This window comes from Barbus barbus, assembly GCF_936440315.1.
Source record: "Barbus barbus genome assembly, chromosome: 38".
Lineage (NCBI taxonomy): Eukaryota > Metazoa > Chordata > Actinopteri > Cypriniformes > Cyprinidae > Barbus > Barbus barbus.
In genome coordinates this window covers 15436615-15462831 of record NC_136716.1, presented here as the reverse complement: position 1 = coordinate 15462831, position 26217 = coordinate 15436615, and the positions used below count along the sequence as shown (strand labels likewise).

Sequence of the window (26217 nt, the reverse complement as noted above, 5' to 3'; positions counted from 1 at the left end):
ACGGCGTATGATCTGAGCACTGACAAGCTGACACCCCACCCCTTCAACCTCTGCAGCAATGCTGGTAGCACTAATATGTCTATTTCCCAAACACAACCTCTGGATATGACGCTGAACACGTGCACTCAACTTGGCGAGGCCTGTTCTAAGTGTAACCTGTCCTGTTAAACCGCTGTATGGTTTTTGCCACCGTGCTGCAGCTCAGTTTCAGGGTCTTGGCAATCTTCTTATAGCCTACGCCATCTTTATGTAGAGCAGTGGTCGGCAACAGGCGGCCCGTGGGCCAAAAGTGGCCCGCCAGCAATAATATCTGGCCCACACCCGTAGCCAGACTATTTTGATAGCGGCTGGTTCTGAAATAGATCTGGCATGACAGCAACAGTCACTCACAATCAGAGTATGTGAGCGGAGTGGTGTGATTTTGAATTTTGAGCGAGGAACGGATTTTTTAAAAGTCGGAGCGTCGTGCTTTTCATTCGCTCCAAGAGCGCTCCATCACAAGTACAATTCATGCCAACGACCCGTAATATACCTGCTTATTTAGCAAGAATTCACGTTAAACATATTTAGCTAACTAGATAGAAAAAGATCACTTAAATCAGAAAAAATGTGAAGGCTATGACGACTGCAGTGGACATGAGCGGTAAGTTATATTTCTCAAGGAATTTATATGTTCCTTCTGAATATTTTCAGCTGACAGCTGACTTTTTTTTCTCAGAATTTCGTGATATAAACTCGCAATTCTGAGAAGTCTTCCCCCCCCCCCTCAAACTTTTCCCCTCAAACCCCCCTTTAACTTGCAATTCTGACTTTATAACTCGCAATTGCGAGTTTATATCTCACAATTCTGTGGGAAAAAAGTCTGAATTGCGAGAAAAAAAAAGTCGCAATGACTTTTTTTTTTATTATTCAGTGGCGGAAACGGGCTTCCATAAAACTGTGATATTTCAAACATAGTGAAATAGTTTAGACGCGGAGCGGTGTTTCTGATATCAGCGAGTGCAGAGTGGAGCGGGAGCGGAGTGATTATTAAATGCTCGGAGCGTGGAGGGGAAATTGTTGACGCTCCACTCTGCTCACATACTCTGATTGGACACCGCCACACAAATGTGGCTTTTTGTTAATGACTGTCGCTGGATTTTACACAGAGTATCAGCTCACTACCAGTTACAAAATACATATATACACACATATACATACATATATATATATATATATATATATATATATATATATACACACACGCACGCATGTATGTATACACACACACGTATGTATGCATGTATGTATGTATGTATACATATCTACAGCTGTTAAACTGGCAAATGGAGGTTTCAAAAAGTATTGAATAAAAGGGTGCCGTTGATTATGGCATAACTATTTTCTGCAATTCTCCAGCGGAGTGGTCCTTGGAGAGTCTTTAGCCACTCAAACTCTCCTTCTCACCGTGCATTAGGACGATATAGACACACGTCCTCTTCCAGGCAGTTTTGTAACATTTTATGTTGATTGGAAATTCTTAATTATTGCCCTGATGGTGGAAATGGGAATTTTCACTGCTCTAGCTCTTTTCTTAAAGCCTCTTCACTAATTTGTGAAGCTCAATTATCTTTTGCTGCACATCAGAAATATATTCTTTGTTTTTTCTCATTGTGATGGATGATTAAGGGAATTTGGGCATTGTTTTCCCTCCTATTTATATTTCTGTGAAGCAGGAAGCCATGGCTGGATAATTTCATGTTCATAATCACCCTGGAGTGCTCAAAATTGTGAATATGAATGGGAATATACTTCAGAGATATTTTACTCATAAGAATTTCTAGGGGTGCCAGTAATTGTGTCCAATGTGTACTTGAGAAAAATTTTATTTCATAATGATATTAATTTCCAACTGGTTAGATTTATTTGAAAATTAAAGTGATTTCTATATTTTATCCATTCAAAAGACTACAAAAGCGAACCCAGTTCTGCATGTAAACCGTAGCGCAATGCAGACTAAACAAAATGTAGCGGAATATTTGTGTCTATGGTTTGCTAGGCAATGTCGTCTTTGATTGGCCATCAAGAGCAGACTGCAGCCAATGGAAATGCTTCTCTATTGCTGCGCATGCTGCTCCTCACAGCACAGATCGTGAAAGCAGACTGCAGTTTGTCATTCATTGTAACAAACAAAGTGTTAGAAGTTTGTGAGATTGCGATGAACTTGATTATAAAGAGTTTGCAAATGTGAAATTGAATTTGTACAACAGATATATACATTATTGATTTTATTCAAAAGTTAATATAAAGCAACTTACATTTTAGGAACACTTGTCTGATCTGTTCAGAACTATTTTGATGATGAAATAAAGTCAAAGCTGAGGCGCTGCGTATCTCCAAGCAAACACAGCGCTGTTTCGATTATAAATGAATCTTTGTTTTTCAGTGACCCATTCATAAAGAGTCACTTGTTTCATTCATTAATGAATCAGCCGTTTGAACGAATCAATTAGATGAATGATTCAGTGACAGACAGTGACTTGCTGTCACCTACTGGCGGTTTCATTTTTAAAGTATACATTTTAATTGTTTAAAGTTTCTATATTCAAAACTTTATATTTAAAACATTAATCTCATAACATTGTTTTTATTAAATGTATTAATGCCACCTCTGAGTCTTGTTAAAAAGTTTGTAAATATTCCACATTTGTGCTCTTCTGTTCCGTGCAAAGATTAATTGTTGATGCTGTATCTTATTATTTTAAATTAATTTATTGTTTAATATTTTTTTTTAACAAAAAGTTAATAAATCTATTTTTGGCACAACATATGACATACATTTAATAAAGTTAAAAATGGCATTACAAAGGTAAAAAAAAATACTTTAAGGAGTCAAAAATTACCTTATAATAATAAGGTTAATTTCTGTCATTGATCAGAAGGTGTTCCTAATTTACTTCTTTTTTTTTTTGGACCTAAAAGTATAAGCACTAGTGTTCCTGAAAAGAAAGAAAAGAAACATAAGTGTAGAGTCCTTAAGAATGTCATGTTACCTTTTAAAACTAATTGAAAAAGTTTTTGCAAAGTGTAAACTATTAAATATAATCTACAAATCATGCAATACTGTACCGCTAAACAAGACGTGTTTTGAGGGCTTAGCTAATCAGGCTAATGAGAGACAATCATTCTAATATTTTATGAAATCATTCGTTCATTTGGTCAACCATCAATGTTTTTTTTTTTGTTTTTTTTAAACACAAGAGGTCATTAATAATAATCAAATTATAAGATGTACAAATTCAAACACAACGTATCTTTAATTTGGGTAGAATTGCAGATGCCTGTCCTAATGTACAAGAAGGTTTAGAAAAAATATGACATAAGTTGTTAAAAAATATTATCATAGATTATAAATGATTTTATTGATTAAATACATCCAAAAGGTAATATATAATTACCATTGTTAGCCGGAGGTCCCTCAGTGAAATTTGGCCATTTCCACCACTGTATGTATGTATGTGTGTATATATATATATATATATATATATATATATATATATATATATATATATATATATATATATATATATATATATATATATATATATATACACACACACATACATACATACACACACTGAACAAAATTATAAACAACACGAGCTGAACGCAAAGATCTAATACTTTCTATGTACACAAAAGGCCTATTTCTCTCAAATATTGTTCACAAATCTGTCTAAATCTGTGTTAGTGAGCACTTCTCCTTTGCCGAGATAATCCATCCACCTCACAGGTGTGGCATATCAAGATGCTGATTAGACAGCATGATTATTGCACAGGTGTGCCTTAGGCTGGCCACAATAAAAGGCCACTCTAAAATGTGCAGTTTTACTATATTGGGGGGGGGGGTTCCTGCTGGTTTCGGGGGGTCCGAAAACCAGTCAGTATCTGGTGTGACCACCATTTGCCTCACGCAGTGCAACACATCTCCTTCGCATAGAGTTGATCAGGTTGTTGATTGTGGCCTGTGGAATGTTGGTCCACTCCTCTTCAATGGCTGTACGAAGTTGCTGGATATTGGCAGGAACTGGAACACACTGTCGTATACACCGATCCAGAGCATCCCAAACATGCTCATGTCCGGTGAGTATGCTGGCCATGCGAAAACTGGGATGTTTTCAGCTTCCAGGAATTGTGTACAGATCCTTGCAACATGGGGCCGTGCATTATCATGCTGCAACATGAGGTGATGGTCCTGGATGAATGGCAAAACAATGGGCCTGAGGATCTCGTCACGGTATCTCTGTGCATTCAAAATGCCATCAATAAAATGCACCTATGTTCGTTGTCCATAACATACGCCTGCCCATACCATAACCCCACCACCACCATAGGCCACTTGATCCACAACGTTGACATCAGCAAACCGCTCACCCACGATGCCATACACGCTGTCTGCCATCTGCCCTGTACAGTGAAAACGGGGATTCATCCATGAAGAGAACACCTCTCCAAAGTGCCAGACGCCATTGAATGTGAGCATTTGCCACTCAAGTCGGTTACGATGGCGAACTGCAGTCAGGTCGAGAACCCGATGAGGACGACGAGCATGCAGATAAGCTTCCCTGAGATGGTTTCTGACAGTTTGTGCAGAAATTCCTTTGGTTATGCAAACCGATTGTTGCAGCAGCTGTCCGGGTGGGCTGGTCTCAGACGATCTTGGAGGTGAAGATGCTGGATGTGGAGGTCCTGGGCTGGTGTGGTTACACGTGGTCTGCAGTTGTGAGGCCAGTTGGATGTACTGCCAAATTCTCTGAAACGCCTTTGGAGATGGCTTATGGTAGAGAAATGAACATTCAATTCATGGGCAACAGCTCTGGTGGACATTCCTGCAGTCAGCATGCCAATTGCACACTCCCTCAAAACTTGCGACATCTGTGGCATTGTGCTGTGTGATAAAATTGCACATTTTAGAGTGGCCTTTTATTGTGGCCAGCCTAAGGCACACCTGTGCAGTAATCATGCTGTCTAATCAGCATCTTGATATGACACACCTGTGAGGTGGATGGATTATCTCGGCAAAGGAGAAGTGCTAAGGAGAAGTGCTAACTAACACAGATTTAGACAGATTTGTGAACAATATTTGAGAGAAATAGGCCTTGCGTGTACATAGAAAAAGTATTACATCTCTGAGTTCAGCTCATGAAAAATGGGGGCAAAAACAAAAGTGTGGCGTTTATAATTTTGTTCAGTGTATACATAGTATCTCACAGAAGTGAGTACACCCCTCACATTTTTGTAAATATTTTATTATATCTTTTCATGTGACAACACTGAAGAACTGACACTGTGCTACAATGTAAAGTAGTGAGTGTACAGCTTGTATAACCGTGTATATTTGCTGTCCCCTCAAAATAACTCAACACACAGCCATTCATGTCTAAGCCGCTGGCCACAAAAGTGAGTACACCCCTAAGTGAAAATTTCCACATTGGGCCCAACTAGCCATTTTCTCTCCCTGGTGTCACGTGACTCGTTAGTGTTACAAGGTCTCAGGTGTGAATGGTGAGCAGGTGTGTTAAATTTGGTGTTATCGCTCTCACTCTCTCATACTGGTCACTGGAAGTTCAACATGGCACCTCGTGGCAAAGAACTCTCTGAGGATCTGAAAAAAAGAATTGTTGCTCTACATAAAGTTGGCATAGGCTATAAGAAGATTGCCAAGACCCTGAAACTGAGCTGCAGCACGGTGGCCAAGACCATACAGCGGTTTAACAGGACAGGTTCCACTCAGAACAGGCCTTGCCATGGTCGACCAAAGAAGTTGAGTGCACGTGTTCAGCGTCATATCCAGAGGTTGTGTTTGGGAAATAGACGTATGAATGCTGCCGGCATTGATGCAGAGGTTGAAGGGGTGGGGGGTCAGCCTGTCAGTGCTCAGACCACACGCGGCGCACTGCATCAAATTGGTCTGCATGGCTGTCGTCCCAGAAGGAAGCCTCTTCTAAAGATGATGCACAAGTAAGCCCATTAACAGTTTGCTGAAGACAAGCAGACTAAGGACATGGATTACTGGAACCATGTCCTGTGGTCTGATGAGACCAAGATAAACTTATTTGGTTCAGATGGTGTCAAGCGTGTATGGCGGCAACTAGGTGAGGAGTACAAAGGCAAGTGTGTCTTGCCTACAGTCAAACATGGTGGTGGGAGTGTCATGGTCTGGGGCTGCATGAGTGCTGCCGGTACTGGGGAGCTACATTTCATTGAGGGAACCATGAATGCCAACATGTACTGTGACATACTGAAGCAGAGCATGATCCCCTCCCTTCGGAGACTGGGCCGCAGGGCAGTATTCCAACATGATAACGACCCCAAACACACCTCCAAGATGACCACTGCCTTGCTAAAGAAGCTGAGGGTAAAGGTGATGGACTGGCCAAGCATGTCTCCAGACCTAAACCCTATTGAGCATCTGTGGGGCATCCTCAAACGGAAGGTGGAGAAGCGCAAGGTCTCTAACATCCACCAGCTCCGTGATGTCATCATGGAGGAATGAAAGAGGACTCCAGTGGCAACCTGTGAAGCTCTGGTGAAGTCCATGCCCAAGAGGGTTAAGGCAGTGCTGGAAAATAATGGTGGCCACACAAAATATTGACACTTTGGGCCCAATTTGGACATTTTCACTTAGGGGTGTACTCACTTTTGTGGCCAGCGGTGTAGACATTAATGGCTGTTTGTTGAGTTATTTTGAGGGGACAGCAAATTTACACTGTTATACAAGCTGTACACTCACTACTTTACATTGTAGCAAAGTGTAATTTCTTCAGTGTTGTCACATGAAAACATATAACAAAATATTTACAAAAATGATAGGGGTGTACTCACTTCTGTGAGATACTGTATATATATATATATATATATATATATATATGTATATACACAGTATCTAAACCATCACATGCCGCCAGTGTTTTGAGTGTGTATGTGTGTCTGTCTGTTAATCCATGGCTCAGTCCCACCTGCTATTTTGAGACAGTAAGTCCTGGACAACTGACATGCTGCAACTGACAAACAACATTTTCACTCTGTAGGCACACACACACACACTTTCTGCTTATTCCTTTTTTTCAACCCGTGTTGGTTATCCTTTAATATGTTTAAATATATTGAATAGTGGGATGAGTCAGAAGCCTGAGGAAGGAGGAATACATTTGGCTGATGAGAGGATCACTATAAATAGAGAAGGGTAAAGATAGAAGCACAGCGTCTGTCACCTCTCATCAGAACGGTGAGCTGATAACGGCAAAAGGGACAAACTTACTCAAAGCAGGTGGGAGCCAGGATTCTTTATTGCTCCCATTTTCTTTTCAATATCTCAATATTTATGTGTATATAAACACACTCAGGCAGTGGAACAGACAGAAATATATTTCATTTATCCGAATGAAACATCTGTGACCAGCGCAGCTCGGTTCAAAAGCATCTGATATCATCAGTCTTTAAACAGCAATGAACATTTGCGCTCTGAATTGGGCTTAACTCACAAAACAGCCAAGTGGGACGTTGGGTTAGGAAGGTAGGAACGTGGGTAATTTTACAGAAAGCAAGGACACCGCAGTGCCTGAGCTATTCTGGTCTGCGTAGCTTGAGGTGCCACTGAAAATAACTCAACTGCCCTTCATATCTAAGAGGAGTCTCTTCCCTGTGTGTGTAAGACTCATTGATTGGATCTGTTTGTGGAAACATGACAACACTCTCCCACCTCTAGGTACCAAAAACTGCTCACCTGCTATTGGTGATTTTATCATTGCGGCAAAGATCAAAGGTCATGACTCGGGATGGGAATTATTAGAAATGTAACAATTTGTGTTAAGGCCCATTCATACTAATTACTAGGGATGCACTGAATATTTGGCAACCAAAATTATTCAGGAGAAAATAGCAAAAAAAGCTCTTTCCAGCCAAATAAACGAAAAGGCCAAATAAATTGTACCGAATAATGATGTGACGCCATCGATTAGAGGCGCGCACTAATGCAGCAAACATGTCGGCAGTGTGGAAGCATCTAAAACTGTCAGAGAAAGATGCAAAAGCACTGACAGCGACACAGACTGTTTAGTATCGTATGTCTTCGATGAGAAGAGGAAGGGTGGTTGTTGCTGGTTATGATGATTGAAATTGCGAAATGGCCTTAAACATTTAAATAAACTGCAGAACGTTGTGTTTTCTAATACACGCATGAATGCATGCATTCGAACAGTGCTGCATGAGCTCGAGGAGCTATCTGCTAGTTAGCCTGGGTTCAAAGTCCAAAGCGCGAGGAAAAACTGTGCTGAAACAGTGTTACTCGTCAAATGCTCCGTAACATTTTTATGAATTTTTACAAGGAAGGTGGCAATGCGATGCCTGCGACAAACATCTTCCCAAAATTGTAATGAAAATCATTTATATATCTGCTGTTGTCAACAAAAAGCACCGAGGTCTTCCTGTGGGTTTCTACCAAAATAAAAGCTGGGAAAAAGCAACTCCAACATTCATAAATGTTATAATTGTAATTTTACTGTTGGTCTGTAAAATAAAATAAAACAGACGATAATAATGATAATAATAATTACAACAGCTCTATTAATACATTTATTATAACATTCACACATAGTGTTCAAATTGGGATCTCTAATGTCTTAAAAGAAGTCTCTTCTGCTCAGCAAGGCTGCATTTATTTGTACAGTACAAAATACATGCCTGATTCAAGAAGGGGGTCTCGAAAATGGCCCAAAATTTTACTAACTTATTAGTAAATTGTGCTTTATTTGTATAATGTCTGCTGAAATTTAAAAAAATGTTCAGTGTTAAGTAAATATTTTTAAATTGTTGTTTTGTAATTGTTTCTTTAAAAAGCAAGACAAAACAGTAAACAGCACATTTTGGCTATTTAACGTATGCAATGGTGAAAAAAAGGCTAAATACATGGAGGAAAAAAAACTATGTTCTATATTCGGCCTTCGGCCCAGTGTTTCATTTTGTTTGGCTTTGGCTTCAGACAAGAATTTTTATTTTGGTGCATCCCAACTAATTACATGAACTATCCACACCACAACTATACCAGCACAGAGAAACGTTATTGTCGGAATCATTTAAAAAAAAAAAAATTCCAGCTGAGGATTGATAAAACATTGACAGCCAATGATTTGAGAATTAGCCAATCAATCCTGCTTTAAAGAGCTCAAGCATTTAAAGTGGCAGTCGATGTAACCGCAGTGCATGCTGATAATAAACAGAAGGTTATTGTACGTTGGTTTGGACGCTAATATAGTTACCATTCTTGGTATAAAAGGGGTTTTTAATCTGATTTCTCTTAACTATTCCTGTACCTTAATGTTCTGTTACATTAATGATCCTTCTAAATGAAGTGTTACTCTTAAAGTGCATCTTTAACTACACATCAAAATACACTGATTTAGGTCTCAAGCACCTCAACAACATAATAGCAACAATTCCTGGATCATGGAGTCAGACATAAAAACTATGTGACTGGTTGAGAAATTAACTGATTCATAATATTTGTGATTCAGTAAAAATAATCAAAAATACACTTGAGAATCAAACTTTACTGGTGGTTTATTTTTGATACTAAAAGAACCTGCTCACAAGAGTCATTTGCTTGGTGATTGGATTTTACTGGTCGTTTGTTTTTGCTTCACTAAATGTATCAGTTCACAAGAGTCATTTGCTGTAGAGTAAAACTTCACCGGTCGAGCTGTTTGTTTATAAGTGGCTCGTATAAAAACTGGCGTATAAGAGTCATTAGCTTGATGATCGTATTTCACTGGTCATGCTGTCCAAGAGTCATTCAGTCAGGGAATTAAACGTAATTGGTCATGCTGTACGTTCTATGATGAATAGTAGCACAGTATTTTAATATGCAGTGCGAGAACCATTTTCAAAAGCAAACATCATAAAAATCATTTGCTTCTGGTGTATATTTTTTTTAAAAAACAGAACCAGTTCTCAGTTCCCAACCCTAGTCATGACCTAAAAGTGTGCTTGCTGGGAGTTCTTGAGAATGTGCACATCTATTGATAATTTATCAGTCTCTACTAATATACTGCACTGAGCTGATCTGTTTTTTTGTTGTTGGGATTCTCACGCCCGTGTCAAATCACCCAACCCAGGCAGGTCAGAACAAGCAGACTGCTTTGGATCAATATGAAAGATCAACCAGAGATCAATAGTTGTGTGTACATACAATCATGCACAACAAGGCTTTGCTTAGGCCACTGGATATAAACTGGAGGGATGCTGAGCTCTCATTTATGCCCAGAGCAAAGTCGCACATTAGCACTAACTGACTGTTTGCACGGAGACGCTAGAATTAAGTAATCTCCAGCCAAGCTCATCCTCAGTTTACTGACACCTCTGAAAAGAGGCCTGTGATTAACGCAACATCCAGACAACACAACTATTATTTAGACAGAGCTTGTATGTGTGTGTTTTATTGTCTGCTGTGGCTGTGCCTTTGTGTGGGCCCAGTGTAGTTGTTTGTTGCCCCTTACATTTGTGTTAACGTGCACATTTTCAGGCCTATTATCACAGTTCATTGATGAATTAGCCTAGTGTGTCAAAACACCAATATGTAAAATGAAATGGAGACATGCTTTAACAGGGTTAGTAAAACCTAAAAATAATGTTGGGTCATCATTTACTCACCCTTAGGTCAATCCAAATTGGCAGGATTTACTTTTTGTTAATACTTTTCTTCATAAAAGTAAAGCTCCAAATATGACAAAAAGCATCAAAACAATAGTCCATGATTCATTTGTTTTGTTCAAAGTTTTTTGAAACCATACAATAACTTTGTGTTTAAAAAAGAATGCATAAGCAGAACAGTCCACTCTTACATATACAGATACACTCTTAAAAAAATGTTTCAAAAGAGGTGTTTTGCAGCAATTCCATAAAAGAACTATTGTGGATTCCCCAAAGAACCATTCAATGAACAGTTGATAATCAGTCTGAACAATCTTTTAATAATCTGAAGAACCTTTTTCCACTCTAAAGAGTCCATGGTGTTAAAGGTTCTTCATGGAACCATAGATGAACCACAGATAAAGAGCCTTTATTTTTAAAAGTGTATAAATGGGAAAATGTTCCATATGGTGACTGTAAGCCTGATTTTTAACATTAAAAGTTTCTGATACAGGCAATGCAGTATTCAATATGCTAGCTGCAGGAATGTACATTCATCTTGCAGCTATAAGAAGCATAAAAATCGATACAATTTTATTTCTGACGAGAAATAGAAGCCCAGAGGCATTCTGAATATGACTTTTCTTAAAGCGACAAAATTCTAACTAAATGTAAGCATCTCATTCGCTTTTGATGTCACTGATGACAAACCTTGCCACATGCACTGATGGAATTCGATAGCTGCAATTGCTCAATAAAATAAAAAGACATATGGTTTTGGGATGGCATGAGTAAATGATAACAGAATTTTCATTTTTGGGAGACCTGTCCCTTTAAAACAGAGAGACGGTTGTCTGAATTTTGATTGAATTGTTATTCAATGATGATTATCTGTCATGATCATCTCCGCTAATGCATCCAGTCAGTTATAACCTGAGTGGGGAATCAAACAAATCAAATTCCAGCATTGCTGCTTTGAGTCTGCATCATTAGTTTATCTCAACTGAAGACAGGTATCTCCCAGCACCAGCCTCAGTTCTGTGAGTAGGCTCTCAGAACATATGCTCGACACACACCCAGGAAAGAACAGCTTCAGCCCCCGCACACACACACAGAAGCGTTAAAGAGTGGGATTTCCCTAATGGACGCTGCTGCTTTCCACACACACACTTCCTCTCACTCACAAGTATCTTGGCGCAGGCCTTTCTAATGCACTAATGATGCATCACAAAACCAAGAGGATTTCATGAATCTATCAAACGCCCACCATCAGGACAGACAAACCAGTCCTCTGATCATTACTATTCAGTTGTCAGTGATTGCACAAAACCAGTGTTAAATTTATTTATTTACTGACAGTTTTTCTATTCATAATTCTTCAGAGATTTAGACTGATTAAAATGACAAATGAAAAATAACATTTGGTTTATAGTTAGTATTTATAGATAGTAAAAATAACATTTTGGTTCATAGTTAGTAAGGTAGTTCTTCAGTTTAGGTATTGGGTAGGATTAGGGATATCTTTAATGCATGATGGTCATGCAGAATATGTACTTTATAAGTACTAATAAACAGACAATATTTTAATAATAGGCATGCTAATAAGCTACTAAATAATAGTGAGAATTATCTTTAGTCCCTATACTAAAGAGTTACTTTTTTGAGTCTCTTATGCTCATAAGGCTGCATTTATTTGATACAGTAAAAACAGTAATATTGTGAAAATTAATGCAATTTAAAATGTTTTCTATTTTAATATATTTTAAAATGTAATTTTCAGCAGCTCAAGAAGTTATATAATTTTCAAGAAAAATGTTTTATTATCATCCATTTGAAAACATATAAGCTACTTTGCATTTTTGTGTAAAATGCAATATATTTTTATGAGTTTTGATGAATAGAAAGTTTAATTTGAAATAATTCTTTTGTGACATTATAAATATCTTTTCCCCCCCGTTTTTGATCAATTCAATGCGTCATTGCTGAATAAAAAAAGAATTATTTCCCTTAAAAAAAAATATCTTACTAACCCAAAGATTTTGAATGTATAAAATATATAACAGCTGACGTCACACCCTATAACTGTCTTTGCTGTCTTCGTAACAGTTTGTTTCTTGTGTTAATTTGCAGTGGACTCAAGAGTCTCACCTTCACTGGGGGATCCCGTCAGATCAATGATGACGTACACTTTGCCCTCGGGCTCCAAGTCGATCTGCAGAGAGGAAACAGAGAGAAGAAACCAATCAGAGCAGAGCATCACAGCACAAAAAAAAGAGACAAAATCATCCAGCACATTATTCACTGACTTTGTGAAGGCGCTCCGTAAACATCACATTCAATATCACCTTCACTTATATCAACCGTTGTCAAAGTTCATGATCCCAGTAATAGATTCCCTCTGTGAATCTCCCTCTACAGGAAGGCCCCTAACTAACTTCCTGCTCTCTGCCTCTTTTTGTTGCCTCTAAGGATGGAGGGTGGCAGAGAGTTGGCAGGGGAACTGCTTGGGTTTTATAATCTCTTTTTAAACAATTTCCTGCCAGTGCAGCACATCCCCGAGCGACCCACGTAGACCCCACGCAGGCCCGACGCCTAGCCGAGATTCAACGCCCACTCGCCATCAGATCCACAATGTCAGGAAACCACTGCTTAATCTTATTATGCAGAGAGAGAGAGCGAGAACACAGGCCCCGCGGTGCATATGTGGAGGTGGATGGAGGTGTCGAAGAGAGAGATATCGAGCTGCATTCATAGAGCATCTCAAAATAGGAGGCCTGTTTTATTTTTCTCTTCACAGCGATCTAGATCATCAGGGACGCGGCGGACCCGGTGCCAGATCAGCACTCCCGGTCTTAGCCTCTTCCTGAATACAGGAATTAGGACACGAGGAACAGCACAAGCTCATCTGATGCGCTCTGCAGTAGAAACTACTTTGTTTGCCTGGATTTCAGTCACAGTTTGTGCTGTGGGAGTTGCGTTTCTGTCGCTTTGCCCTGAGTTTAACCTGCTCTCTCAGCTGGAAGGGGAAAAAACTGATTTATTCCTTCCACTCCTGATGAAATCATCAAGTTTTGCTGCACTTTTGTAAATCGAGCCTGTCACACTCTCAAAACCGCATGGAACATATCAGTCCTGCGGTCATTTGATGAAATTATAACCAGAAGTGGCTTTGAGATGAAAGTTGTGACTGCAGAGCTGCTGATGATGTCATCTGAAATGCTAACAGGGTGATGACATGTCTGTTATCCAGCCTTGAAGCCCCTCCCCCACCCCCTCTCTTCCTGTGATGTCATGAGATTCCATTCAACAGCCGCCTCCTTGAGTGTGTTTGTCTCAGAGGTGCAACGGCCACTAAATTTAGCAGAGGAAGGAAAGGCCACTGCGAGTGCGTGTGTGTGTGTGTGTGTGAACGTGCAAGGATGGAGCGGTGTGCTCTAGTCTTCCTGATGACACTCTCCAGGAAACCAGTATCATGCTTTGCTAAACAATGTTGGCAAGACTATGTTGCTGCTCGTGTATGTGAGTTTGTGAGCCTGTCCGGCGGTCACCGACTCGACAGCTCTTTTTCAAAGCTGCTGTCACAATACGGGCTCAAGGAAAGCCTGCAGACGGCAGTCTAGTTATAGTCATTAGCACACGCACCAGCGCACACACACACACACACACACACACACTACAATGTAAAAATAATTTTCTTTAAAATGAGTTTGGTTACACTTTATTTTAAGGTGTCCTTGTTACAGTGGCATTACATATTTAATTACTAAGTTATATTAATTAACTACATTTAACTAACTATATTTTTCTTTTTCTAAAAAATACCAACAAAAAAAACGAAAGATTTTAAGAACTACTTGATGCAAACTTGTGTAAGATGACATATTTAAATGATTAGGATAATAAAATTGATTGAAGTTTATGAATAAAGTCAGAAAAAAAAAACTATTTGCCATTGTGATGAGACAAAAGATAAAAAATTAGATTATTAAAAATTTAATATAAATATAATATTTACAGGAGAACAAGACAAGAAAATGATTTTGTTGCTGTATCTGCAGAAATAAAGGGGTGTATAATGAGCATCAGCTGAATCCTAAAATGGCAATAATGCTTTAGATTTTGTCATCTTTATTCACATGCTCATACAAATACAGCAAGAGAGTAATTCATGTGAATTTTGGCCCTCCATTATTAAAAGAAAGAGAGCTTGTGGCATGATACTAGTCTTATATATTTCTATTGAGCCATCAGATATGGCTCAAATGATGCTGCTATTATGTCTAAGTATCTCAGTAAAACTGGGGCAAATAAGTCTAGAAATGCAATTTTATGGCAGCCTGAATTGTAAAAATACAGTGGGGTCTGAGACCTCTGATCATTAATGAAAATAAATAGAATAAAATACAATTCTATCACTGTAAATTATCAGCATAAGTACAAATAAAAGTTTGAAATAGAGCAGAACCTTAAAAAAATATTATTAAAAATTATTTTCATTTTAAATAATTTCTTTGTTTTACTTCTGAAAAAAAATCTTTAAAAATGTTTATTTGTACATATAAATTAAATAAATCCCAGATTTGAGGTCTAAGATTTATACACCAGAGAGCACCATGAGCATATATAGACTACAGACAGATGTACAGCAGCCTGTCAATCAATGCTGATCTGTCCCTTTTGAATAAAGTACAGCAACACTTCTGCAGAGCGTCAGATCACATTTCTTCCTGCATTTAACTTTTTCTGTGCCGTTTCTCTCTTCCTCATACCTCCACAGAATAAAGATTCACACGACTTTGCTTATACTAACTTATAAATTCTAAAATTTTTATTTAAATTTAAAATATAATAAGTATTGAATAATAATAATTCATAATTACATAATAATATAAATGTATTATAAGAACACGGCAATATTAATTTAAAAATAAAAAAAATATTTTTATTCAAAATATTTAAAGAAAGGTGTAAACACACACAAATATATATTAAACACAATTTATAAAATTTGAATTAAATTGTATTTTAAATTAGTAATACTAATCATAAATATACTCAGAATTAATAATTACTACATATTATAATATATAGTATTTACATTAATACACTATACTATATATTCTTAATAATGCAATATACATATATTTGTATATCTACTTATATAACTGCTTATATATTTGCATAAACATTAATATTTTGCAATAAAATTAAGATATTTATATAATTTTGTACTTTTTTTTTTTTTTTTTTTGAGTACATCATTTGCAATGCTTCATGTGTAGGTTCATTGCCTTATATTTCAAAAGTCTCAAACTTTTGCTCAAGTCAAAGTAAGGATTTTAGACCTGCTTGGTTTGGTTCACGGCCTAAAATTATTAATTGAATACTTTTAAAGAATTAAATGGGAAAATACCAAGCTCCTGAAAATCCTGAGCGGTCACTGTAGCACTCCATGCACAAAATCAATTATAACAGTGTATACTACTGAGGTCAAATTAAAGGCATCATACGGATATCATGAGGACATAACGGGAGAGCAAAAGAGAAAAACAGAGAAAGAAAGGGGAGAAAGGGAGGATAAAACCTAGAGATAAGCCGTGGGACATAATCAGCTCCTCTTATGCAACACCCTGCAGCTCAACCTCTTCCACACCCACAGCTCATGATGCTCACTGCCTCACTGTCCCTCCGCTTAGAAAAGACATATCACATATGAGATCTCTTTAATATCTCTATTGTTTCTCCAAGTCAGAAATGACATGACATGGAGAACAAACAGAAACTTCTGCCTCATAGTTTTTCCCTTAATCTTTCCCTTATGCTTTCCTGTAGCTCAAATAGCAGAGCATGGCGCTAGCAACGCCAAGATCATGGGTTCGATTCCCAGGGAAAGCAAGAGCTGATCAAATGTAAAAACTGTAACTTGAATGCAATGTAAGTCGCTTTGGATAAAAGCGTCTGCTAAATGCATAAATGTAAATGTAATCTTTAATCTTGCATGTGTCACCTCTAGAGTTTCAGATCTCAGTATCTCACAAAATGTGCTCAGATTTTCCCAAGTCTTCAATAGACTTAAATATGAACTCAAACATTTCTCAAGTTCTAGATATAGATCAGTTCTCTTACTGAATGTTAACAATTCTCAATTTAGGAATTTTAGGAGAATCATCAGAGAGTATCAGAAAGCACAAGCATACTTTCCCATGCACAACAAGATGTTTTTAGAGTTGGAAGTTCCAAAACTACAAATATACTGTTCAAAGTTACAACAAAAGTATTTGGACAGTTTCTACAACTTATCTGGGACGTAAGTGGAACATGTTGAATAGTTAATGTGATGAACTACACCTGTGGTAACTCTGTGAGAACTTGAGGAGAACTGACTTCACACATCCACTAAAAATCACCTCAGGACCAGTTTCACGCATGCGCATATGCCACTGTGGTGTGTATGCGGTAAGGCTATCGAGTACAACACGAGAAAAACAAACTCTTGCTCTGGTTACTGTCCTCCAGTGCCTGAACGTGCACCCGCCATTGGCCCCAAGTCTCTTGCTCGCCCTCTCTCTGTTCTAATCACTGCTGTGCAAACAGATACCCGCAAGCCACAGAAAACACATGCCGCTCACGCTCTCCCGAACACGTGTCTCCATGGAAAAATGCTTAGTGCTGCTCAATGGTCTAAAAACAAGAGGTTTTTGAAACAACAGGATTCAGAAAAAAAAAAAAAAAAAGTGTACAAATTTTGTAAATCATTTAAAGAAATAGTTCATTCAAAAATGAGAAAATGTCGTTCAAAACTTGTTGTTATGCTTATGCTGAACACAAAAGAAGATATTTTGAATAATTTTGAAGAACCAAACAGTTTTTGGTCGTCATTGACTTCCATAGTGTGTTCAACATAAGAAAGAAACTCGTAAAGGTTTGGAACGACATGAGGGTGAGTAAATGATGACAAAATTTTCATTTTTGGGTGAACTATTCCTTTCATGCCAAAAGCAACAACTATAACGATAACTGTAATGATAACTACATTAGCATCCTTACCAATGCACCATAACGTTCTGTTTATTATAAGTGCATGTTGCCATTATGTCATCTGTGGCTTTAAATTCTTGAGCTCTTTAATGCATGATGGATTCCTATTGGCTGTCAATGTTTTGAACATTCATCAGCTGGAAAAAATAATTCTGAACACGATTCCAACAATATCATTCTTTTGTGCCATTATCGTTACAGTTGTGGTGTGGACCTATTCTCATAGTATTAGAAGAATGATTATTAAAACTTTACAGTTAGCATTATCATTGTAGATACTATCCTTCAGTGTAAACAGGCCTTTACTAACCCTCATTTTCAAATGTAAGTCACTGGAAAGTCATTAAATTTTATATGGGAAAATAAACTGTTTATTCTGTTGTGTTTCACAGAAAACAGTCATACAGGTTTGGAATTATATGAGGGTGAGTAAACGATGACAGAATTTTCATTTCTTGGTAAACTATCCCTTTAATATGACATGAAGTTGAATTTGTTATATGCTGCTCTGGGAAGACAGCTCATGCTAGATTTCCACCTTGTACATTCAGCACTAACGTTATACATGGAGGTGGTTGCGATTTATGGATCCGTGTCTCAGGACTAAATATAAAAAGTGATGCGTCAATCCCAGACTGTACGAAAAAGGCGGCCCGTTTCTTTAATAATGACAAATGAAAGGAGTGAAGCTGTATTCATGTAGTTCATTACATTAAGCCGTTAGTCCTTTTAGGACTGTTTATTTGACTAGAGGATAGGGAACTGAGACTTCTCTGTAGGGATGCGTGAAGAGAAAGAAATACTGCAAATGAAGACAGTCCCTGCACTTGGGAAATCAAAAGTTGGTCCAGGAAGTTTTAAACACATGTGACACTGATTTCTAAATGAATCTAAAGCTATGATTAAACATTGAGGAACACTTTCTCTTCCCTCCTCCTCCTGAATTTCACCCTCTCCTCCTTTATACTCTCCTCATCGGTTTCTTACTCTCTCTCGAAGACAGTTTGAGCTCAGCAATGGTCCTCCTACGTCCATCTGTCAACAGCAGAGCCTCAGCATGGTGGCGGGGCGGGGCGGCACGCACGGCTCCCATTCACACTCAAAATCACACGCAAACGTGGCCATACGAGCACATTCAGCTCCGCAATCGCACCGGCTCTGAGTGAAACCTTCAGAGCTCCATGAATTACTAATAAGACACCAACTGTGCATAATTCATGATATAGACTAATAATGGGAGCCTTTGAAGGTCTGATTGGAATTCAGTTTGAATAAACACTAGGTCCTTAGAGGGCTTCGCGGCTTTAATTTAGTAAATAGCGCAAAAAAGAGACCAGACAAAACTAAAACAGTCATCTGGAGATAAAACGCTCATGTAACTGTGGGCACAGGAACAGACTACAAGTCTTTGTGTCTCAAACATCATGAGGTGTGAATTACTTTGAATTAATCTCGGCATAAAATGAGTGCACACACACACACACGTAAGGTAGTTGCGGTGCAATGGTGTGTGTGTGTGTGAGTGTGAACACACAGAGTGTGAAAAGGGTGCTGAGAGGATTCGAGTCTGTTGCCGGCTCCTGCGGAGAAGATGACTGCAGATATGATGATGGTGATGATGGGAAATTCTGGCCCCACTCTGGGCCAAATAAGCATTTATTTAGGAGAAGAATACATGAATCTGCTCGCATTCAAACCCCCAACCCTTGCTGGCCTTCCCTACCTTCACTAGATGGAGCTTTACACACTTTCCAGACTCTAAGTCAACCCAGAGATACTAAAAAGTGAGTTTCATTTATAACATTAACAAGCATAATTTGCTGTTAAAATGCCTAAAATTTATTAGAAAAACATTTTTAAATAAATATTAAAGAATATTTAAGTTTGGGGTCAGTATGATTTTTTTTTTAATATTATTTGAAAGACGTTTCTTATGCTCAGCAAGGATGAATTTATTTGATCAAAAGTACAGTAAAACAGTAATATTATGAAATATTACTTTTCTATTTTAATATATTTTTAAAATTTAACCATGTCCTTCAATGCATATAAGGTTTAAAAGCATTTATTTGAAATAACAATCTTTTAACAATATTAAATGTATTTGCAGTACCTTTTGGTCAATTTTATGCATCCTTGCTGAATAAAAGTATTAATTTCTTTCAAAGAAATAAATTAATACTGTTGACTTTTGAACTGCATTAAAGGACCTTAAATGATGATGACCAAAATGTCAAAACACACAATCTATGCCAGCATTGGAACCCAGGCTTCAAATTTTTCAAATATGAAATCAATCACATTCACATTTTCCATCACTTATTTTCATACTAGATGAACATGCCCTTTAATCTACAACAACAAGTCAGTTTAAACCCATCAGCACAAATATTCACATATGTAGTGTATTATGCTGTGTAGGTGAGAGTACAAGTGTGTGTGTGTAACTGGGTCATGTAGATAGCGGTGCAGATCAGGCATATTTGCCAGAGTATCTCATATGTCACCTGTATTGCTCCCTTTCACTGTAAGCATGCTCAATGTGCCCCAGACAAGAGCTCGACGCAGCACTGAAAGCTAGACAACCGGTGGTCACATACACAAATCTGTAAAGCACATACACAAACCAAACTACACAAGATGAACAAATGAGGACAGACACAATTAAATACAAATTTCACCAGTCTCTCATTGAGTCATTTCATGAAATTAATTAGTGCTGCTGGATGAACTGATCCTGCTTACCCACAATTCACCCTTCCCTCTCAAATTCCGAGATTTGAGAAATGATGAAAAACACTGTGAATTGATGCGCGACAAAAACACCAGCCCAAAGGCATGAGAAGGTTTCTGTCTGTACAAGTCGACATGTCGCCACCTACGTCTAGAAGCACAGATATGGGATTCCTAAGAAATCCCTGATGGGTGAAGGAACTCAATCAACACCCAGCTCTGATGTGCTTTGGCTTGGTAAGAGGGTGATATGGGTTCCTGTGGCAACGGTATGCCAAAGAGGGGGAGGAGCTGGTGTTTCAGCCGCAGCCTGACCTATTTGCGCAAATGGTCAGGGAAAAGTGAGGGCAGATGATGTCAGTGTCCAGTAACCAGGAAGTACTGTATAGCTAACACCAACGTTTAAGAGGAGACCATGGAAAAGAGAGCTGCTGGGCATAAACCTGTAAAATACTGAGTGCAATCGATAACTGTAATGTAAGCTGTAATGCAGTGGAAAGACATTAAGGAAAGCGCAGGCCTTTAAAGCTCATTACCTGCAGCTAAAGCAACACTCCTAGTGAAATGTGTTTTAAGCATTTGGAGCTGGTTTATAATGGACTGGATGTAATGTCAGGACCATAAATATCTGTGAATTTAACAAGGAGAGCTCGTACAACAAAATGGAAGAGAAGGAAACTCAGTAGAGAGAAGGTGAAGGAAGCAGAGGAACAGCAGAGGAACAGCAGGAGGAGGACAATACGAGGAAGGAGAATGAATGAACACGAAAAAGACAAGAGCGAGTGGCCACAAGATCAGCAGAAGTTCTCCCTGCCATTGTGGCCCCCTCTTTCTCTGACTCTTTACAGATGACCCCCTCAGTAAAAGGCTGTTAATTGAAGGCAGAGAGATCCCTATATATAAGGACCACTTTCGCTGGTGATAATGTGATTGTTGATAACTTGAGCAATAAGGGTGTCGTGGATGATCTGTGCCGGGCCAGACATTCCAAAAAGAGCCTGACGGAAGGCTTGTCAATTATTCAGTCTCTTCCTGCCTCACACAACAAAGACGGGTGGCTGTGTCTCAGTAGTGTCTGAGAACCAGCCAAAAGACCAGGCTCCAATTACCTCTTCCGCTAAACGCTACACAGACAACTAAAATGACATTCAAACCTAACCATTGGTTAGCATAAGGAGAAGATGTGAGGGCCCAAAAGTGGTGCAATTTCTGAAAACTTTGTTGCATTGGACCACAACATGCGGTTGGGGAACAATTACAGGCCAGAAACCCAACAGAGAAGTGGTAAAGCCACAAACATGACACAACAGCGTCTTCTTTAGGGTCTGAGGTCCTGTTTGGTTACTTTTTCCACTCAACAGTTTTGTAACACTGCTGCTACTGTTTCTCTACGGTTCTGTTTGTGTTTGTTGAAGTAGAGGAGGCTTTATAAATTAGTAAGCATGCTCTCCTTGTTCCAAGCAGAAAAAAGCTCCACCTGTGTGGGTAACAGTGGGAGTGAATGTACGCATGAAGCTCATTGGATGTGTATCCACTCCGTGAAGGGCGTGGGTTTCTCGGGAGACGTCTGGCTCCGGCTTTTGGTGCTCAAATGACATGCCAAGAAACAACTGTCTTCCTCAAAATTAGTCTAATTTGGTTTCTTTTTAAGGTACACTGTACCTCTTTTCATTTATTTGAGGTGACACTAAAAATGTTTTACTAAAATTTTGACATCCTAAGGCTCATTATAGCAGTTGTCTTTTCTGATTGCACCATGTATTCTAATAGAAACAATAATACTCCAACAAATGAAATATCACATTACAAGCTGGTTTGTGCAAAATTCAGAATTAAATAATTGGCATCCCTTTAATTCAAAAGTTGGAATTAGAACTGAATTGATCTTATCCTACAGGAAGTCAAACTGGAATTACAGGAAGAGGAATTTACTGAATTACAATTCAAAGAAAGGTTTTCTTACACCCTGGTCCACAGAAGTTAATTTATTATGTATGATGAAATATAGTATATAACTGTATTATCTATTTATTGTCATTCAAGCTATTTTATTTTTTACATTTCAAAAACTATTACCAAGAGCTGGTTTAAAAACAACTACAGGAACTTCTTTGCTTTTTACTTTATACTCCAATTCAAATTCTGTATCCTATTTTCTATCTCAATTCAAATTCAGGAATTGATTTGGAGTTTTAAACATTCTCATTCTCAATGCACACAACCCTCATTACCAGACACCTTCGCCCTCATCTACGGTCATCAACTCTGAAAAGCAAACTCTTGCTTTTATTAATTTGTGTAACGAGACATGACAGATGAAGATTGTACTTCTGTGCCTCTCTGGGAAATTAGACATACCAGAGCTTCCATGTCCGAATCATTGTTATCAAGCGTGTCTGTGAAGTCTGACAAAACGTTCAGCTCCAATTAAGTCAAATGCACTGGCCATGATTAACATGGCAGAAACTGCAGTTTTTGTTGAGCCGTACAAGCACTTGTGCATTTGAATGATAAAGTTAGCAATATTAGTAAATATTTGCTTTAGCAGTAAAATAAGTTTAGCATACACCTGGGATGATTTAACAAATTTCAACTTGGCAAATGCTTTCGCAAACAGGTGGAATAAAAGAGCTGGCAGAGAGACAAAGGGTTTAGGCTGTGTTATGATTAGGCAGGTCATCAAAGCCGTTATGAGGGAATGCAGAGATTAAATTGATTTCCTTCTCACTCTCTCGCCTGACACATTTACAGCGCGAGTTGCCAGTGACAGAAGGTGAAGATTGACCAATGCAGCGACATAATCGATATATGCTGACCTTTCCCTGGGTGTCTAACGACCAAACATACAAAGCACTCCCAACTGCACTCCCTCAGCTGGGTGAAGATTATATAACAGACCAACTCATAATTCCAGGCATGATTAGAATGCTAATTCCATGACATTGAAACACATAACACAGCAGGGTCAAAACAGTCCATTTTTAGACTATTGTAAGAATAATCACAAGTTTGTATGTGTGTTACATGCCCTATAAAGCACACAATAGCATGCAATTGCTAACAATATTACAATCTATAGTTTCTTTTCATTTAAAAAGATACAATAAGCAACATTCTCAAAAGAGAACAAAAGGGCCAGCACTATTAAAACTCTAATGGAAGCCAGCGAATTGAGCATCACTTGTCCTTTTTGCAGTAAAAGGGCCTATTTCTATTGCGTGGACAAAATCCAAAATAAGGTGAATGGTAAGGTGAAACACTCAGTTTCATATAGCTGTGCTGCTCTACACTATAATGATTAGAAAAAGATGGCTAGATGTATGACAGGTTGTAACTTAAGACATCTAGCAAACTATTTGTCAAACTCATTTTACAGCTTGCACAATTAAGCATTGATTATTTCCTTCTCTGTCATGGGAGCAGTGCACTACATCTCACGAAGGCAATTTGCAAAATAGCTTGACTTGACGGAAATGGTAAATGTAGGTCTGGATTCAACAGCAGCAGAACATGTTTTGTTGAGAAATGGGAAAACCCCCAGAGTGTGAGAACCCATGAGGAAGGCTGGGAAACAAGAGGCTTTGCTGGGGAGAAGCCGAAACTGACCAACCCCCGTGTAAAAAATGGCCTAGACAACAGATCAGTGGTTTTCAATTTTGCAAGACTACATTTTGGGTGTCTCCACACCAACTTTAGATCTTGCAGCAGCTATATGAGCAGATTATATAAATCAAGAGAGATAAAGGCAGGCATCCCTAGTGCTGGGCTACTTCAGGACCAGGACTGAGAACCACTGCAGTAGAATACACCAGTGTTTCTCAATTCTGTCTCTGTAGAAGTGCTCCATAACCTTGGATGTGAGAAAATAGTAAGGCTCCCACTGTTGAAGGGCCTCCAGGGGCCAGATTACAGTGATTACACAATGCCAATAAACTGTGAAATGAACATACCCAATCTTCAAAGTGCCTACTGCCATTCTGCAGCAGGTCTTCAAACTGTATAGTGCAGTTGGCCACAAAGTCATCATAGCCAATCGGCGCGTCGTGAAAGACAGACAGTTCGATTTTCTTCCCATCATAAACCTCTGTTACGAACTCATCGTTCCAACTTGGACTATTCGTCTTCTGCTTGGTAGAAGTTTGGCCCACACGGGAATCGTCCACGTTGAGGGCGATATACGTGTCCAAGAGGAATGTCTGGGTCTTTGGTCCCACAGCATGCCGGAGCGACCATGCGGTAGGTTTCAGATCCAAAGCTTCGCAAACCTTGATCTTCAACACTCCATTAAAAACCACCATGATGATGCTCAAGTGAGATGCAGCTGGCTTCTTTGCAAGAACAGACGGTTTCAAAAGCAGGTTTTGATTCAGGGGGTCGCTATAACCGTGGATGTCATCACGTCATCAGTGTACATGCACTTATAGATGGATGCTGTAATGATTTAATCCCCCAAACCACTCGTCGGATGAACCCGATTCTCTCATTTGAGCGGAAAAATCAAATAGGATGCAAAAAAACGCGATATGCAAAACCAGAGGCTCCTGTTTTTGTTTAAGATCCGTTTTTCCTCGTTATGTGAAGCATGCGTAAACAAGCGAATTCCTTACGTCTGGAATAGCGCTGAGAAGAGGTGCGAGTCCAATAGGCTAAATATCGGCAATAACACTAAGTAAAATATCCCAAATGTGATGGTCTTCAGCGGGGCTTGTCTTGTACTATTCGTTTTCCAATAGGCGTTGATTGGGAGAGGCGTTTGGGATTCCTCCTTCTCCCAGTTTGCTGACGAACCGCTCGGAGACTATTGCCATCCACTCGCCGAGATATTCAACTGCTTCGCTTCTTTGTTGATTTGAGAAGGCGAAAGCATTTGAGCTACACGCTCATGTTAGTCCTTTACGATGCAGCCTTCCTCCCTGTTCGTCCTCCCTCTCTCTCTCTCTTTCTCTACCACCCACTCACTCACTCCCTCTCTCTCTCGCTCTCTCACTCCCTGCGCTCGAGAGCCAGTTCAGGAAATGCGCAAAACAAGCCAGATGATTTAAACCGCGCCGCGTCCACTCTGCACCGGATGGGGGAGCATGTGTGTGCAGACAGAGGAGCAGCAGCGTGGGGAAACAGAGGGAGGCACCCGAGGGCCGGATTACAAGAGTCTATTGGGTTCATTAATGGACCAAATAATGTCTACAAGGTGTCTGTACAAGGAAGGGTTAATAATTCTAATTTTGGACATGCTACAAAATATTTTCATACTCTTTCAGTCACAATAGAGTTTCATTTGTTAAATGAACTAAAATGTAAGTGCAACATGGGAGTTTTTCAATTGCTGCAAGCAGATTATTAGGCTACTAGAGTTATTGTAAAATATGAGATATAACATTTCAAAAGCGGCTGAGGTTACAGGAAAGGATCTTTTGCCAATTGTGTAAAAATAAATGTTAATGAGTCATTTTATTTAATCAATATTTAAATATAATAGTGAAGTGACATTCAGCCAAGTATGACCCATACTCGGAATTTCGTGCTCTGCATTTAACCCATCCAACGTGCACACACACAGCAGTGAACACACACACCGCGAACATACACCTGGAGCAGTGGGCAGCCATTTTATGCTGCAGCGCCCGGGGAGCAGTTGGGGGTTCGGTGCCTTGCTCAAGGGCACCTCAGTCATGGTATTGAGGGTGGAGAGAGCGCTGGACATTCACTCCCCCCACCTACAATTCCTGCCGGCCGGAGACTCGAACCCGCAACCTTCGGATTACACGTCCGACTCTCTAACCA

General features: G+C 39.0%; 1 protein-coding gene across 1 annotated transcript in view; it reads right to left on the bottom strand.

Annotated features, from left to right (window-relative positions):
• The window catches only part of LOC306857453 (protein kinase C epsilon type-like), a 70001-nt gene extending 44632 nt beyond the window's left edge, over positions 1 to 25369 (bottom strand). The window contains exons 1-2 of the mRNA XM_079397405.1: positions 24387 to 25369; positions 12814 to 12877 (exon numbers count right to left, since the gene is read on the bottom strand). Of these exons, the coding sequence (XP_079253531.1) occupies positions 12814 to 12877; positions 24387 to 24734 (412 nt within the window). The 5' untranslated portion in view covers positions 24735 to 25369. The remainder of the gene's footprint in view (positions 1 to 12813; positions 12878 to 24386) is intronic.
• Positions 25370 to 26217: the final 848 nt, after the last annotated feature.